Source organism: Ziziphus jujuba, chromosome 9, assembly GCF_031755915.1.
Source record: "Ziziphus jujuba cultivar Dongzao chromosome 9, ASM3175591v1".
Lineage (NCBI taxonomy): Eukaryota > Viridiplantae > Streptophyta > Magnoliopsida > Rosales > Rhamnaceae > Ziziphus > Ziziphus jujuba.
This window is the reverse complement of record NC_083387.1, coordinates 11,832,339-11,851,444: the sequence shown is the minus strand read 5'-3', so window position 1 is coordinate 11,851,444 and position 19,106 is coordinate 11,832,339. Positions and strand designations below refer to the sequence as shown.

Here is a 19,106-nt window from a genome sequence, read left to right as displayed (position 1 = left end):
CATATTATAAATAGATTGAAAGATTTCAAAAACCATGAATTACTCATATTTTTTGTTTGATTGGTTCCAAACTTACAAAATGGTAAGAGCTAAATGTCAACAAGCTCTCCAATTTGACACATAGTATAGTATTAGTAGGGTTAAATGAAACAAAAACTTTGCTGTGGTCGGATAGACAACTCCAATGAAGTTTGTCTGCTAAATATATTTGAGTCTCTTCTACTTGAAAGTGTAGGATTTCTGAATATTGACATTTTAAAAATAAAATAATAATAAAATAAATGAGATAAAGTATATATTTGGTTTCCCATTTTCATTAATGATTTGGCATTTTTGTTTGTATTATTATTTTTTGGTTTCCCATTTTCTTCTATTTTATCTTCTCTTTCTTTCACTTAATATTATTATTATTTTTTCACTCTATATAGTTTTCAACAAACTTTTTCACCTACCACCCAGAACATTGTTTTTAGTTTGCAAACCTATACAACTTGTGCACAGATACAACTTGTGCACAGGCTTAATTGTCAAACCTATAATTTGAACCATGGAAGAGATGCTAAGGAATTAACACTTTACATTAATTGTTAATTTGTTAGAAAATTTATAGATTTTAATGAAACATTGCCAATGAAACACACAAATTTCGAAAAATAAATAAATAAATAATAATAATATTTAATAATCATCACGTAAATTGTCATGTTAGTATACTATTCTATCATTATGAGTCACAAATAATAATTCTCTTAAAAAAAGTTTATTGATTTAGTAAACCTTTTTTTTTTTTTCTTTTTTTTAATGAATAGAGCAACTATACATAGGCGAGTTCTATGGAAAGTGGTGTCTCCAATAGAAGAATTATTTAATAAATTTGTGCCTTTTATAAATAAACACATAAAATATCTCTTTGATATAGTTTTTTTGTGGATCACAAATTCTATTTAAAAGCTAAAAGTTTTTTTTTTTAATTTATATGGAAACTCATTGAGCATTTAATGTAGTTTAATGAGTATTTAATATAGTTTTTTTATTGATAATCAAATATTTATTAGCTTTTTAATAATTTTTTTTTAAAAAAAATCTATTATACAAAATTTTCAGACTAAAACTTTATTTTGATCACCAAATCGACCCAAAGTTCACTAGTAAATCCATGTGAAAATAAATATTCAATATGTCTGTGAGAGAGTGGCTTACATAGAATCAACCTACCAATAGTTTTTTGGTTGCAATATTCAACATGATCTAGACCAAGAAGGTTTTTTGAAAAACTGTACTACACCCTATCATCCATATATAGCGGTTACATAAAAGAAAATAAAAATAAAAATAAAAACCTGTTTGGTGATAGATTTGCATGTTTACCAAAATTGTCGGAAACTTTGAACTGAACACGTGGCCGAAACCATAACTGTGGGTTGGGCCATTAAACTGAATTTTGGATTAAAAGAGAAAAGAGCCCATTTAAGAAGATGATGCCCTTCAAAAACTTAGATTGGGCCAGGATTAATACATTTCCTTGTTATTGCGATTTTATTTTTTGTTTTTTTGGGTTTGGCATAGCAGAAGAGATGCTATAACAAAAACAAATTTGTGTCTCGTGTCTTTCTCACAAAAACCAATAATAATAAGAACAACATCATTAACATTTTAAGTTTCAACTTATAATAATTTCCATCCCTTAACTTTGAAACTAATGCAATTTGATTTTATTTGTTTATTTTGTTATTATCAACCTAAACTTTGACAAATATACAATTACGTCATTTATTTGTGAAATTTTTTTAAGTTTGAAGAAATTAAAAATATTCTACTAAAATAAACAATATTGAAAATATCGTGTTAATGTTCATATTGGTATATCGATGTAAATCTTTTGGAGGTCACGTCTGATCGGCTCCATACACCAATATTGAAAGCAACAAAATTTTATTTTATTCATTTAATATATATATATATATATATATATATATATATACATGCGAATAAAAATCTCAAATTAAATTTCTGTAGCCAAATCACAACTCTAAAATCGCTTTTCTTATAAGAATAATTATTTATCTTTTTATTTTAGATTTTCTATTGAAAGGAATTAAATTTAAAATTTGTTTTTTTTTTCCTCATTATCAAAATTTTATTTTTGAAAAATACTTTTTCATGAATAAATTTTAAAAAATTTAAGCATAAGACCAAGGTTTAAAATATCCAATATTTTTTCAAAATTTTCTCAATATTTTTATTTTTTAAAAAGATCAAAATAAAATTTAGGTTTAAAATGAAAATTGATAAAACTTTTATAATATCCATTGAAATTTTTAAAATTTCGCAAAAATTTCCATGGAAATTTTCATAAAATATTCACATCAAATATTTAATGATTTGATTAAAAAATCTATAATTTCCATGAAAATTTCTGAAAATTTGAAAATATCCATAAAATTTCTTAACTTTTTTTTAAAAAATCATAAATATTATTGATATTTAGCAAAAAAAATTTATCAAATTAGCTTCATTGATAATTTTTTTTACCTTTTAATTGCTTTTTAGATATTTATTGCTCCTTCGGCTCGAACCAAGGAATCTCTTAGATATGATGCAAAATGGATCTTATTCTATCGTTGATCAGAGATTTCTCTATGAACAATACGAATCGGAATTTAAAGAAGGGGAAGGAGGAGTCCAGTGATTCCAATCAGACGAAGCTTTGATCAGCAGAACTGGCATCTGTCTTCCGGATCGGTCGCAGTGTGGGGCAGTGAAAGCCATCTGATATAGGGCTTTCTCCTGTAATCAATCTCTCGATAAGAAGCTTTCTATCGTTCTGTTCAATCTTTTAGGTCCCTACTTCGCCTCAACGGTTATTTCATGATATCCTTAAAGCCTATATGCGATGGATAGACTCCTGCAACCATGACATATTTGCTTATTTTGCTTATTTCGATAGAAAGAGCTTGAACCATATAACAATCCCCAAGCTCCATTCGTGAAAAAATTCGTTATAATACGATCCGACAAAAGAGATACTGGTAGCGAGAAAAAGACTTCTACATCTACTCAGGGATAAAAAAGTGAGAAAGAAAAAATGGAACAAAAGAGTTCAAACTGTCAAAAAACTTTTTCATTTTATAATATAAGCAAAATAGAATGAATGGAATTAAATAACATTAATAAGTTCAATTTACTGAATATTGATAAAGCAAAAACACAAAAATTGTGAATTATATTTTTGAACCTGACTAATCTTATTGCCGGGAATATTTGTTTTATAAATGTGGATAAATAGATAATGAAATATATACATGTGAAATAATAATGTTTGTTTGAAAAATAAAAAAAAAATTTCTGACAATTCACAAGTTTTTTTTTTTTAACATTTTTGAAAAAGAAAATTGTTGAAAATATATTCCTTATAATAGGTTTTATTTTTTATTTTCTTTTAAGAAAAAGATAATATGTCATTTATTGGTGAACAATATTACACACATACGACACAAGATGAAAATCATGGGAATAGCAATGTAGGTCAAGAATTTAGTGTTGTTTGAAAATACTATTTACATAAAGAGAAATCTATAATGGAGATGTCATAGCAAGAAGAAGATTCGATTTATATAAATTTTGGATCTATGAGGGTTTAAAGTCAATTTCTGAACCTTTATTCAATGGATATTTATGAAATGTCATAAAGCAGTAACTCATAAGTACCATCTCAAACTCAACTATAAGATAATAGTAATTATGCACATAGTCAACTAATAATGTAATATCTATATAGTTGACATATTAATAATTATATGCAAAATTATCAGGGAGATACATCTTTTCATAATTAATTCTCACATTTCACATCTTAAAAACAAAATAAGGAAGAAACCGATGATTTTCAACCACCCAGAAGTTTTATATAGTATTAAGATGACATTTATTAACTACAATATAATTGTAATAATCGTTTTATATATTTTAATTAATAAATAATTTTATCATATATGTATTTTTTGATATATTTTTATTAATAATAATTCATTTGTGGTCATTAATGCTTATTATAACTTAATTCACTACGAAGAATATAATATCTATTTAATATTTTAGCAAGTTTTATAATTAATTTGATAATTATGATTAAATAAGCTAATTCTAAAGTTTTAATAAAAATTTCTATTTTTTAAAATAAATTTTCATAATTTTTTATAATTTTTTATCGATATTCGATATTTCCATAGAAATTTTCGTATTTTAAATTCTCGATATTTCCATCGATATCGATTTTTTGAACCTTGCATAAGACAATCTGCAATATATGTTCTGCATCTTTAGAATAGTTTTTAAGAAGTAGAAATATCAAATTTATTTATATGTAGTTTATATTTTAGTATTGATTATAAGATTCGTGTTAATCGGAATTTAGAACTCAGAACTTGTTGTTAAATTAATTATGGAAGTTATCATTGCAAAGGTGGAAAAAAAAAAAAAACCATAATACTAAGATCCGTGGGTGGTTGAAAGAGGGGCTTTTGTGGCTCACTCTTGTTTTCAAGAAAATGTATTTCCTTATCTCTCTCTCTCTCTCTCAATTTGGGAATGGAAATTCGAATTCAGAATCTTTATTAGAGAAAGTGATAATTGACTTTGCAACTAAACTATCCACATTCTGTAGTTTCTATTCATATCCTACAGTCTATGCTGTTGCGGTTTATGCTAAAAGATGTACTAATGATGTTTATATAGAACATCAACTGGTTTTATTACAGAACAACTCATAATGTTTATATCAATATGTAATGTGCCTATGCATTTGGCATTGTCAAATCTCATACATTAGTTGTCCTAGCTTTGTTGTATCTTTACTACCACTGAGATCTGAAACCTACATGTTAATGCGTGCTCACAATTTCAATAGCCATACCAGTGCTTGAGGACAACATTTGCTTATTTAAATCAATGAAATATTTACATTTTCATAAATAGAATAATGCTAGTTTAATAAAATATTAACAATAGAAACTTTAGATATTCATTTAATATATAATGTATTTCCTATGATCTTTAAATTTTGATAGAAGAACTTAAAATGAAGAAAAGTACCAAGAGTATGCATGTGCCCCTCTTGGATGATCAAATTAAATTAATCAACCGGTTTTATTACAAAACAGCTCATGATGTTTATATCGATATATTATATGCTTTTGCACTTGGCATTATCTAATTTCATACAATATATGATTGTTCTAGCTCTATTGAACACCTTTTGCACATTAGTTTTGCCCCTTCATGAAATAAATTTGAAAAGAGGAAAATTTTCAAAGATCAAAAGTCAAAGATATAAGAAGATAAAAGGATAAATAGAAATAATAGGCTCACCATGGAATAAGGGGAAGTTTTGTTAGACAATGAGGCAGGAAAGCATGCATGCTTCCCACCCAAGTGATCACAAAGATCCAAAAATTATCATATACTTTTAATTTGGTATAATATGTAAATGTATATATGTATACAGTTTTAATATAGTCAGAAATTTATAAAAAGGAATTGTGAAGGATAGTTCTCCACAGCCTTCAGATCATAAAAATCATATATATTTTATGGTTGTAGATTTATCCCTTACAAATTCTTTTCATAAATTATTTACCTTATCACACACACACACACACATATATATATATATATATATATATATATGTATGTTATTGGTGAAAATTAGGTGTAATTTATTGTATTTTCTTTCAAGCAACTTCCTCACAAAGAGAGAGGATTATATGTAATATGTACGTCATATTATCCCATATCATTTTTTATTATCATATACAACGTAAACTCAATAATTTATAATCACATATAATGTTATGAAAAAATAAAATAAAACATATGAATCCTATATTAATATTATTATTTGTCAATTAATTATGAGTAGTTTATAAACTATATTATCTGCTTATCAATTACACAGAAAAATTATCTCCTCAATAATGTAAAATAAGTATCTCTATACAAAACAACTTGTTTTCATTGGAGAGACAAACTTGGGAAAAAGTGGTTAATTGAAGAGGATGGTCATCCACTGCTTTGGAATTAACCTTCAAAAGTTACATTCATATATACGCCGAAAGTGATTAATAAAGATTAAAGAATGTGTCATTTTCTAACTTTAGAATATTAACTGTCACAAGGATAAGGTAGGTATAGTTAATGTCCCTTGTAATATAATCTTTACATTGTTTTGAGTTTTAAAATTTATTAGAAATGAGTAAGTATATCTATATATATATGCAACCAAATTTAAATCATGTCTTTAATATTATGATTTTTTTTTTTTACTTTTGAATTGCATAAAATGTTGAAATTTAAAATTATATTTGTTAGTCATTAAATTTTAATGGAGTTTATTTTTCTTAAATATAATTTTAATAAATCACTAAATTCATATTTGATCATTTTTAAATTTTAAATCTTAACTTTTGATATAATCTAAAGGCTAATAAAGAAAAATCTAATATTAAAACTATCAGGTCATTCTGATATAAATCTGATTGTGTATATATATATATATATATATATATGTATAATTTTAGTTGACATTATTTTGTTAAAATAAAAAGTGTGTGGAAAAGCATATATATAACATACAAATGATATAGAATGGATAGATCAAATAATATTTTTCATTTTTTATTTTTTATTTTTTATTTTTTATGAGTTACCAAAAATTGTTTATTTATTTTTTATATCAAGATGTCCATAAATGTGATTAGTTGTGTTTTTTCTTTTTTTTCTTTTTTAATTATCCTCTAAGTTTGACACACATATAGATATATAAAAATAGTATAGTGAGGAAATGTGCTCACCATTTAGTGAGTGCTTAATGTATAACCACATGTGGTCATATATGTAAAAAAGTTTACACATGTAATCTAATCACATGTGGTTTACACACTTATTGAGTGCCTTCCCTCACCGTCGAAGGATTTTTAAAACATAAAAATAATTTAATAATCCCAACATCGCAATTGCTAAAATTACAAGAAGAAACTGATTTAAGTGAAATTAATTCCTGATAAATTAAAAACTAATCTTTTCAAAAAAGGAAAAAGTGCACCTTTTCCAGAAAAGACCTAAAGGAATTTTTAGTGGGTGAGCATAATTTCTTGACTAATTGAGCAAGGCAGCCAGGCACTATTATCTCCTGTGGCGGTATAATAATCCAAGTTTGGGGGAGGTAAAAGAATCTTGTACTATGAATATGATATCCTTCTTTTTTTCTTTCTTAATTTTAACCACTGATGAGTGGACACGTTACTTTGATGTCCCAAAAGATTTTTAAGCTACTCATCAAAACTTACAAAATAAAAGAGCTTTTTGAATTTGTACTAGTTCATGCTGACTCCAATGGTGTGCCATGGTTGGCTTCCACATTCCAAAATCTGTATCACTTATTATCAGATCCGAAGGTTTCATCAGAGATGGGTTTACATACCCTGCTTCCATATCCACTGCAATAGAGTCCTTGTCCTATCTTCTGATCTTCTCCTAGTGGAGAGAAGAATACGTCAGATCTTCATCACCGCGTTCCAATCACTCAGCGCCATGACGTAAAAAAACCATAAAGAAAATAATCTTTTACAACCCTCAACCATAACAACAAATTGTTGAGATTGGCACACTGGAATGATGTCGGTTTGGTAATAGTTAAAAGAAATCGATTTAATAGTGAATTTCTCATTAACTATAAAATCGTGGTTTCGACATATATTTTCTTTTTCTTTTTTCTTAAACTAAAAAAATATTGAAGATTATTTATAAGCTCTTCATATTTATATAAATTCTTCATGTTTAGAATCATATTGTAATCATGATTGAAAAAAAAAATATATTTTATGCCCTTCTTCTTCCAAACAAGAAAATCCTAAGATTACTTAACTATTATTCATCTATATCTAGTCCATTTATGAAATTTTGTTGCTACAAATTTGGCAAAATTAATCATACATACTATCTAAAACTAAAATAAAATATAGTAGAATAATTTTTTCAACTTAATTATATGATTTATATATATCCAATTTCAACAAATTTATCTATCAAAATATATGATGATTGGTTTATATATTATAGAGGCAAAGAATAAAAAATTGAATGATTTAGGATATAAAAAAATGTAATTGTCCATTTTTTATTTAAACAATATATGAATAACATGATGTCATAAATCATTTTTAATCAAATATTTACAGATTTTATTGTTTTTGACACATAAATTATAAATAATTCAATTCATATTGTACTGTGATAATTAAAAAATATTACTATTTTCTTAGTATTTGAGCTATATGTCTGATTATATTTTGATTCTTGATTTTTTTGTTTTAACACTAAAATGCTTAAACTTCATTTTTTTTTTTCAAGTACATTTTAGTTTTTGAATTATTTTTTGTTTATTTTTAGTAGTTTTGACGTAGGCAATACCTATATTATAACTAAAAAGCAATGAAATTATAAAGTCATACACTCTTCCAGATGATCATTATACACTGTATCAAATGTATATGTATTAAGTACATTGCACGTTTTTCCCCCCAAAAAAAAATAAATAAAAAAATTTGAGGATCAAAATACATATAACCATACACGTGTAATATCATCTCTGCGAATTGATAACTGAATGATGACCTTGGCACGTCATAATTTGGGCTACAATCAGAGAGGCATACCTAAGGTAGACCAACACAGTTTTATAAAAAATGGACTCCCCTGAGTGCGGTCCCACCACTATATGCAAGTCGAAAGGAATCATACTGTACACGTGTTGGATAAGAAATCCCACTAATTTGTGCCAGAGGGTTTTTAATAGAAATTGGGTTATCCTGATTCGTTGATTGGTTATGTCTCCCTGTATATTTGGGAAGTAGCATAGCATCTTTTATTATTATTTTTTTCTTTTTTTTTTTTTAATGTACGACTTTGATTTTTCGATCTCATTTCTGGACCGTTGAAAAATGAGCTATATGGCCCCACTTTCAGTCACATGCTCTATCCCATGACCATCACTCATCACACTGCTCCCCCATCATCGTAATATAATAATAATATTTAATAAGTATATATAGATATATATATATATATATTTCAGGTTGTAGGGTATGGTATACGTAACAGTAACATCTACCACATCTTTCTCCCAGATCAAATAAATAGATATTTTTAAAATACCTACCACGTGACTGCTATGAATTTACACTACGGACCCCTCTCTCTCTCTCTCTCTCTCTCTCTCTCTCTCTCTGTATATGATATTAGTTAGATTTTATTTTATTTTTTTTCTTATTTTGGCAAGAGTTTTATGGCTATGACCAAATAATTGAGTTTTTCCAGGTCTAAAGTATTAAATTTTGTGAGATTTTTCCTTCGTGATGGGGCGAAACTTTAACTGATTTTATCGTTTAACATGGAAAGGGTTACCAAATTGAGCAAATTCAGGCGTTAGATTTAAAAACATACAACCCATGTATGTTAGTGTAATATTTTCCTACTTATGAATTATTTCTTGAGATTTAAGACCAAGCAAAAATAATAATAATAATAATGACAAAATTTAGAAAAAGAGTTTGAAACCTTGCCCCAAAAAAAAAAAAAATTTTGCAATAAATGAATAGAATAGTATTTATAATGCTATTTTATCACTCAAAGGGATTAAGTCTCTAAGTATAATGTTCAATCTCCTACTTTAAGATATGTCCAACTAGAAAAAATCTTTTAATTAAAGGCCATTTGTAATTAAAAAAAAAAAACAATAAAAGGCTATTTGGTTTTCAAGTCATTGACGTAGAAAATATATTTTAGATAATTTCCTTGACACACAAAATATTTGTTAAATTTACTTGGGAGATTCCTATTAAACCAACAAAAACAATCCACATCTAATTGTAAATCTAAAATACATAATAAAAACTAATACACCTACCTTATCTTGAAGGAATAAATTTTTTCTATAATATATAAATAATTCTATATTGATGAATATTTATAATCATTTGCTGAATTAAAATTTTAATATTAAATCAATAATTCAATGATATGTGTATTGTTTAACGCATCAATATATTTTTATCTCATAATAAGAATATATTTCCAATACAACATTGTCTGATAAATCTTTTTGCGAAAAAGACATAAACATAACCAACTAGTAATTGTTGCTTTGATTGGAGAAATAGATTTAGGATTTGATTTTGACATGACGACGAATCAATATGTCTCCCCTGTTGAGGAAAATAATGAAAGAAATAAAATAAAATAAAAATTTGACTTTTTAGGAAAAAAGAATAGTGCCATGTTTGGCTTTTGAAGAAACTACTGTTGAAAAAAATTGAGAGACTACTAAATATGTCTATTTGATCTTAATAAGATATACAAAAACTTTTCACAACTATTAATTAATTTTATATTAAAAAAAACTAATTTTGTTTTTATTTATAATGTTTAAAAAAACTTTTAAAACTAGATATTTTAATTTTGACAATATTTAAATCGAATCAACATTCAAACAATCCCATTAGAGGGTAATTCTTTTTAAAGTGTGGTTCAAATGGGCTAAAACACATACACGTACATTAAAAGCTTAAGACAAATAAAATAAAATAAACACCATCTTAGGACTTATTTATCATTATCCCGACATAACTCCCACTATTCCAACCAAATACAAATCCTGACAAAAAGCAACAAGGATCACCATCCAATCTGATGTCGGAAAGGCCAAATGAACGGCCAGGATCATCCCACTTAGCGAATTGTTATTGGTTGGAGATCACATCAAGATTTGAAGCAGTCAGACATTCGTACACGTTTCGAGTTCTAGATGGCTCTGCGACCCTCAAAAAAACAAAAGAGCTTTAGTTTAATACTTTTTTAATAATGGAAATTCCGAAATCAAAGCCACTTCCATAGAAGTGAAACCTCCTTAAATGGCGACTCGTGTCGAGGCGGCAAAAGACACTTGTCGACTCCACCATTTCCCAAACCAGCATCGGCAACGCAAAGCTCAGACGAAAATACGCACACTCCTACAACTAATCACTCCCTATTTTCCACGCCCAACAAATTGCAAAATTAAAGGTAAAATATATATATATATATATATATATATATTTATTTATTTATTTCTATCTAATTGTCCAAACTTTTTATTTATTTATGTGTCTGTCCTATGCTTTCAGTTTTCATTTATTAATTTTGTCTTTTCTAATTATTCATTTTTCTGAAATTGTTTTTTATTTTTTATGTTTTTCAAGAGGGTTTATTCTGCTTTTATTGCTACTTCTATGACTGAATAGGAAAAAAATCATGAATTGATAATTTTATTTCTTTTGTTGATCTTTGAAAGTATCCAGTTTTAATGGGGAAAAAATGGGGTGGCTTGAGGTTTTTTTTATTTTTTTGAGAAAGAATTATTTTTGTTTATTTTGTGGTTGTGATTTGGGAAGATGGATTTGGTTTGATAAGGATGGTTAGTTGAAAATTTGATGTGTTTTTTTTGTTATTAATTGTGGATATGAAGTCTTCGTAATTTAAAGGAGGTAGTTAATAACCTGGAAGTTTTGTCAGGTTGTCTGCTACTTGTTTGTTTTTTTGTGAACTTTGGATCTGAAGATTAAAAAAGAAATGAAAATAATCATGCAAATGGCGAAAGTTATTACATATTTTGATCTTCGTACACTGGAAAAAGTTGTACAGGGACAATTTGTTTGGTTCTGATTATTTTTCACCATGTAGTAATTCGGAAAAATGTGAACCTTTATGTATGAAATGTTTGACTTATCGTGGTCTCAGTTCTGTCTTAAGATGTAATCAAGTTGAAAACCTGCCAGACTATTTTCTTCTCTTATTTTTAACGAATAAAGATACATTTTAAGTTTGGTTTCACAGTTTTATTCTTAATGTCTACTTTTTCTTTGAAGCTGGGTGTTTATTTTGGGTAGTCTGTACTACTGAGTCAAAAAGATGGAAGTTTTTATTAGAAAATGCTGATTTGTATAGTTCTTAATGTTTGAAGCTGTATGGTGACCCAGTTCTGAGAATGGAGAGGCTAGATAGTGGTATAAGGTTATTATGTAAACTGGTTTTTCTATATAAAGTTGGTTCATGGATATATAGCATCTGAGTGTTAATTATTCTTATATATGATTTACTACTGATCCCTCTTTTTTTTTTCCTGCATTAAAGAAACCAAGAAAAGGAAATCAAGCACGTGGATATCCTTCAATTGGATGCAATTATAAGAGAGCTTGCACGAGTTGAACTTCTTGAAAGTCTATAAGAATTTACTTTTAAAGTCTATAAATGGGGTCCCATATGAACTTCAAGAACTTTGGCGATGTACCACTGATGGATGGTGGTGGTGGTGGTGGTGGGAAGGCAACGGGAAATTTCACATTGGCTAGACAACCTTCCATATATTCCTTAACCTTTGATGAGTTGCAAAACACCTTGGGTGGAATTGGGAAAGATTTCGGGTCGATGAACATGGATGAACTTTTGAAAAATATATGGACAGCTGAAGAAACTCAGATAGTCACCTCAACTGCTGGAGCAGGAGGGGGTACTAATCCTGGTGGAAATTTGCAGAGGCAGGGCTCATTGACTTTGCCAAGAACACTCAGTCAGAAGAAGGTCGATGAGGTTTGGAGAGACTTGCTTAAGGAAGGTGGTGGAGGCACTGATACTATTGGTGGTGGTGGTGGTGGTGGTGGTGGTGGTGGTGGTGGTTGTGGTGGAGCAACAAATTTGCCTAGGCAACAGACTTTGGGAGAGATGACCTTGGAGGAGTTTTTGGTGAGAGCAGGGGTTGTGAGAGAAGAGGCCCAACAAATAGGAAGGCAAGCTAATAGTGGATTTTATAATGAATTTTATAGATCAAACAATAACAATGGTTTAGCTCTTGGATATCAACAACCAGGCCGAAACAATGTGCTCTTGGATAATCAAGTTGCTCAGAAGAACATTAATTCAGCTCCTAATCAGCCTCCTAGTTTAGCACGGAGTGGGGGTGGAATCAGATCTTCTCAGCAGCATATGCAGCAGCCTCCTTCACAGCAGCAGCCACTCTTGCCAAAGCCTGCAAACATCGCTTTCGCTCCTACAACACATTTAGTGAGCAATGGTCAGGCAACAAGGGGAATAGTATCACGGATTGCAGAACCTGCTATGAATACAAGTTTAGTTCAAGCTGGAGGTATTGGCATGGCTGGTTTGGGTGCTGGTGGTGTTACTGTTGCAGCAGGTTCTCCTGGAAGCCACATATCCTCTGATGTGATTTCGAAGAGCAGTGTAGATACGCCTTCATTTTCACCGGTTCCTTATGTCTTTAGTCGGGGAAGAAAGTCTGGTGGAGCCTTGGAGAAAGTTGTTGAGAGAAGGCAGAGAAGAATGATAAAGAACAGAGAGTCAGCTGCAAGGTCTCGAGCCCGTAAACAGGTGACCACATTGATTTTCTGTCATTTTAGATGCTAAATGATATTTGTGATTGTGTTGGTCCTTTCTTACCGTAAATTTGGCTTTCTCATGTTGTATCTGCTAATCAAGGGGTTTAATGTTTTGTATTGAAGGTTAGAGATGTATAGTGAATGTCTGGAATGGAAACCTTTTGTTCATTATAGATTTCAGGCTGAGCCTTACAAACACATTCTTTTATGGACTTAGAACACATGGACATGGTTTCTGAGTTTTCCCAGTCTGTCTTTGATGTGCCTGTCACTAGTCCTATTAAATCAGACTATAACAAAATTCACGCCACTTTAAATCTGACCTGTAATCCCTGTGATAGCAGTAATTTTTCCTTTTTTTTAGCTTACTCTTTTTGCTAATTCATTTGATAATGAGATGAAACTAGTTTGGTTGCAAGAGTAGGAAAAAGTATCTCATATGGGACGGAGATAGGTTTTGTAGATTACGTGGTTCACCAATTCAACATGGTTTCATTAACTTGGCCAATGGTATTAGTTCTAGATATTGTTAAACATCAGCCAAGATCTTCCTTTTCCTTGCTACATTTTTGGTAAAACTCGTATCTCTTGCAGTGCTGATAGATATTAGTTTAAAATTAAAAATTTCCTTCTTAAGCTTGATATCAACTATCTGCCAACCTAATATGCGGTCATCATACTTTAGTGTGTGTGTATATATATATATATATATATATATTTAAAAAATAAATAAATAAAACAAAAAAAACAAAAAAAAAACTCGAAAAGTTTCTGAATCCAGGTCAACTCTTGTTGGCAGCTTTAGGTTTTGGCTCAGTTATAAAAAGAGGATTGAGACTAACTACCATATTCTTTTGGGTTCTTGGCAGGCCTATACTTTGGAACTCGAAGCAGAAGTTGCAAAACTTAAAGAAACGAACAAAGAATTACAGAGAAAACAGGTTTACAAAATTTTTAAATTCGTAACCTTTTTGTTATTTGATGTGGAAATGTTTACAAACTCACTTTGATTCTGTTTTGGTTGGCTTCAGGCCGAATGCATGGAAATGCAGAAAAATCAGGTAGACCTTCATTTAACTTATCCAGGGAATTATTTTCTCAACAACGAAGTTTATGTAATTAAACAACAGGAACTACCTACCATTCACAAAGAGCATTAGTAATTGTGCTAAATCTACATCTCTCTATGTCTCTCTCTCTTTCTCTCTATCTGAGTAAATTAGAACCGTGTTGCATTATTCTTTTACCAGAAGTTCTTTTGAATTGAGAGAGCAGAAAACTAATCCTTTTTTCCCATTTATATGGCAGATTTTGGAGAAAATGAATAGGCAAAATGGGAATAAAAGACAGTGCTTAAGGAGGACACTGACAGGTCCTTGGTAGACTTTGATGAATTGAGACTGCAGATAGAAGAAATGAAAACTTGTTTAGTTAAAAATATCATGTGTTAGTGGATAAGGATTGACTTTTGTATTGCTGATCTGAATTCAATCTTAAGCCACAAGAAAAAAAATATATATATATATATATATATTTATATGGTAGGTAGCTGAATGTATAGTATAGGAAGCAGATTGTATTGAGTTTGTAAATTATAAGTAAATTAGTTTTTATCTTCTTGTAGATGAAGCTTTTGAGTATGTACACCTTGTGCTTGCATTTCGTTTTGATAGCATAGGACATGTAAGATTTAGTAATAAGCAATTGGTAATATTTGGTATATCCTATGATGTATATGTTCATACCACATGTACCAACTTACCATACAATAAGTTTTTTTTTGTTTTTGTTTTTTTGGCTTGAACTACCATTACAATAAGTTTATCATAGAACATTTGGTTTGTACATTTTAATACTCGGCGACTTTTAGTCCTTTTTTATTTATTTTATTTATGTGGTTTTTTTGTTTGCCTGATACATTTGTGGGTTTACAAACTTTTGAAAGTGGATGAAAGAAACCTCAAACTAGGACTTTGAGTAACGGTATTGAGTATTTATTGACATAGTTTCTTTGCAGTAATGCTGGAATATTTCCCTTATGAACATATCTCAAATCTGTTTATGCTTAGAAAGTTAATTAAAGATGATAATTACAAGGAACATCTTCGAGAAAAGCATCGAGTTAAAAACATTTTTGTTCATTATATTTACTTAAAAGACCACTAGATAAAGATCTTAAAAATATTTTTGTTCATTATGTTTAGTTAAAACCAGTAGTTAAAACCAGACCTTAAAAACATTTTTGTTCATTATATTTAGTTAAAACCAGACCACTAGATAAAGATCTCAAATTGTGAAACAATAAGTCAAATGTATGTAAATTACTTTAATAATCAAAGTTCTCTCACCTCAAATTATTAAAAAATTAAGTAAATAATGAGTGGTTAATTGATCACGTAGGCTGAATATTAGCTTATTTTTGTTGCTATAAATTACAATGTACCGACAATAATTCAATTTTATATCTTCTACTTTTTTTTTTTTTTTTTCCATTTTTTTTCCCCCCTCAAAACCATAATTCGTTGTTAGCATGGACTCCAAGAACACGTGCGATGATAAACATGGCCTCCAGCTTTTTAATATAGAAGTTTATATACACCATATTTGTTGAAATTTTAACTCGCTTAAAGCATGTCCAACTATATATATGTATATATGATTTTGTCAGAACAGAATAAATTTACATTTTTTTTTTTTATGAAAAAGGAATAAATTTACTTAGAACAATAAAAAGATTATTATTCTTATTTATAATTTAGTTAGCCGCAAATCGCAGGAATCAACTCATTACGTATTTCTTACTTTATATGAATATCAAATCTTCACCCCCCCCCCCCACAAAAACAAAAAAATAAAAAATAAAAAAAAATCTTAAAATTTGTACTCCCTTCCCATGCATAGATATTGAAGTGGTATATTCCTATTCAAACAGCTTATGGTAGCCTATTATTTATTGTACTACGTCCGTGTGAGTACCTTTATTTTACATGTTATGCTTTTCCTGACACGTTTTTACTTGTATGGTTCATTTATATTCGTAGAACATGTTTTTATTTAGGTTAATTCTTTATTTATTAAATTTTTATATTAAATACATTATAAAAAATAAATATAACAAATAATATAATTTAAATTTACTATAATAAATTAAGCAATGCATATTTATATAAAAGAAAGAAAAATTTGCAAAGTTAATTAGTTAAATAATTTTGAAGGAAAAAAACATTAAATAAATAAAAATATGATAATGAACAATAAAATGTTTAAATCTTAAATAAATGTTAATTTAATAAAGTATTGTATTGATTAATTATAAAAAATTAACAAAATGATGAAAAACATGAATAAATTAATATCGTAAATTTATTCATAAATTATTCATGATTAATATGAGTTAAATAAAAAGAAGAGAGTGAAACAAGTATGCTTGCAAAAGCAATAAATAATGGAGAAGAATGAAAAAAAAAAAAGAAAAAAAAAAGAAAAGAATTAGATCAATTATGTTAAATAGAAACTGGTGGAAAGGCAGGAGTGATTAATTTAGATTTTGGTGGTTCATAATGGTATCCATTTTGTGATGGCTAGGCCCGTTTTATACTCCTATATAGGCATGTTACAATTAATTTGGAAATTTTAGATTAAAAAAACAATTATATATGGTTTTTAATAAATATAATTATTAAGTATTACAATTAATTTCAAAGTTCTTTTAAAATTTTATTTTAGGTTTTCCTAAACTAGTAAAGTGTTATAGTGATATGTTAAGTTGTTTGAAATGTTCAGACACTTTGCATTTTTTTAGGTATAAAGAATCTCAATTTAAATTAGCCATTTTATGCCATGTAGATTTTTTTTTTCATTTTAAAAAACGTAGATATAATGAATTAATGGTTAAAATTATACCAAATCATTATAGTTTTTAAATTTAAATCATGATATTTCAATTGGAAGTCATTGGATTTATAATTCTCTTTCAACGCTTAATTTTATTCTATTTTAATTTATGAAATATAATTTAACAAATTTTATGGCCTTGTGATAAAATTTGAAATGATTTATTTTTATTTGCTAGACATTAAAATTTATAAATATTAATATTATTTTTCTACTCAAATAGATTTTGTTTAAAGGTTTTGCATAATATATTGTTAAATATATAAATATATATACATAAAATAAATAAATAAAATGGAACTGTGTCTAGCAACAAATTCTTCTTTTGATATAACTTCCATTTTTATAATTTATAGATTGAAATATTATTCAATTTAATAAACTGAAATGAGTTTTTTTTTTTTAAAAGTTAATTTAAGCTTGCAAAGTAAGAAGTTTAATGTTTTTTTTTTCTTGAAAAAAAAAAAAAAAAAAAACCTCCTAGTAATATCATAGGTATCAGAACATAGTTCTGTACTATGCGAAATTACAGCATGGGACCATTTAGGACAATAACGAGGCTTGCCAAGCTTTAAACCTCAACTCCTGAACTCTCAGTTACGAAGGCTGAGAAGTTTTCTTCTACTAAGTTACCACCATAAATGGTGTACGAAGCTCAATGTTTGTAGATTGATTTTTGTTATATATATAAATCTTGTTATTTAAAACTTACAAGCAATTTTTCTAAAATTTATATTGTTTTAATCTTTTTTTGGATGACATCTTTTTTCTCTTTTTTTAGATGACATCTTCATTGCTGCTGCTACTAAAACAATTACGTTACTAAATTTTAAGGTTAAAATAATATGTTAACAATAACTTTACATTTAGATTCCATGATATATATATATATATATCATTATATATTTGACACAAACTAAGGAACATAAAGTACATTAACTCCACTTTACCAAAAAAAAAATAAATAAATAAAATAAATTAACACAATTTGATTTTATTAGCATACTTTCAAATCTAAATACGATTATTTTGTATATATATTAACTGTTGTAGTTTATTATCTTCATATGACATAAAATATTGGAGCCAAATTGAGATTATTATTTTATGGAAATAAGAGAAAAAAAAAAATCGAGGGCCTTTGAATCATACAAAACAGGTATGTGGAGGATAAATTAGTATAAGTAAAGTGATTGAAAAAAGAAAAATATGATTTTGAGATTGATTGTTAAATTATAATGTTAATACAAACTAAGAAATCTAAACCTTGTTTGGAGATCTTAAAAAAATATAACAATAATTGATGTAATTATTAACTTAAATAATAAAATAACAAGAAAGTTAATATCATTTTATAACCCCCATATTATCACATGTTTTTCACTTTGCTCGTAAACTATAAATTTTCTCACATTACCTCATACTATTATTTTGGTGTCACTTTAGTCTAATAAAGTATTTTAAATAAATGAATTTGACAAAATTAATTGTTTACCTATATAACTTTGTTTATAAAACAGCTTTATTATATTTTAATTTGTTTTTATGCAATGTATGAGCCAATTTGGCCGAATTCCTTAGAGATACACATATAACTGAACCAAAGTGACAGTGGTTTGGAGGACAATGCAAGGAAAATTTATAGTTTGGGGGACAAAGTAAAAAATGTTTTATAGTTTAGGGTATACAATGATATTAACATTAAAATTAATATAAAATTCTGAAGTTTAA

The 19,106-nt window shown here is 27.8% G+C and overlaps 1 protein-coding gene across 3 annotated transcripts; it reads left to right on the top strand.

The window, feature by feature from the left end:
- Nucleotides 1-10,911: 10,911 nt before the first annotated feature.
- On the top strand, nt 10,912-15,203 carry LOC107427086 (bZIP transcription factor 46). 3 transcript variants are annotated; one of them, XM_048481166.2, is made up of 6 exons: nt 10,912-11,115; nt 12,053-12,102; nt 12,223-13,473; nt 14,351-14,422; nt 14,513-14,542; nt 14,790-15,203. In XM_048481166.2, exons 3-6 carry the CDS (start codon nt 12,340-12,342, stop codon nt 14,862-14,864), a joined length of 1,311 nt encoding a protein of 436 aa, XP_048337123.1. In that variant the 5' UTR covers nt 10,912-11,115; nt 12,053-12,102; nt 12,223-12,339; the 3' UTR covers nt 14,865-15,203. The 3 variants fall into 3 exon arrangements, with proteins under 3 accessions (XP_048337123.1, XP_048337122.1, XP_048337124.1); XM_048481165.2 differs by lacking the exon at nt 12,053-12,102; XM_048481167.2 differs by lacking the exon at nt 10,912-11,115 and having other exon boundaries at nt 11,209-12,095.
- The last annotated feature ends 3,903 nt before the right edge of the window (nt 15,204-19,106 follow it).

Coding starts and splice junctions, on each gene's coding strand:
- LOC107427086 (XM_048481165.2), top strand. CDS start 12,340: ATGGGGTCCCATATGAACTTCAAGAACTTTGGCGATGTACCACTGATG. Junction 13,474..14,350: donor GGTCTCGAGCCCGTAAACAG/GTGACCACATTG, acceptor GGTTCTTGGCAG/GCCTATACTTTGGAACTCGA. Junction 14,543..14,789: donor TGGAAATGCAGAAAAATCAG/GTAGACCTTCAT, acceptor TTTATATGGCAG/ATTTTGGAGAAAATGAATAG.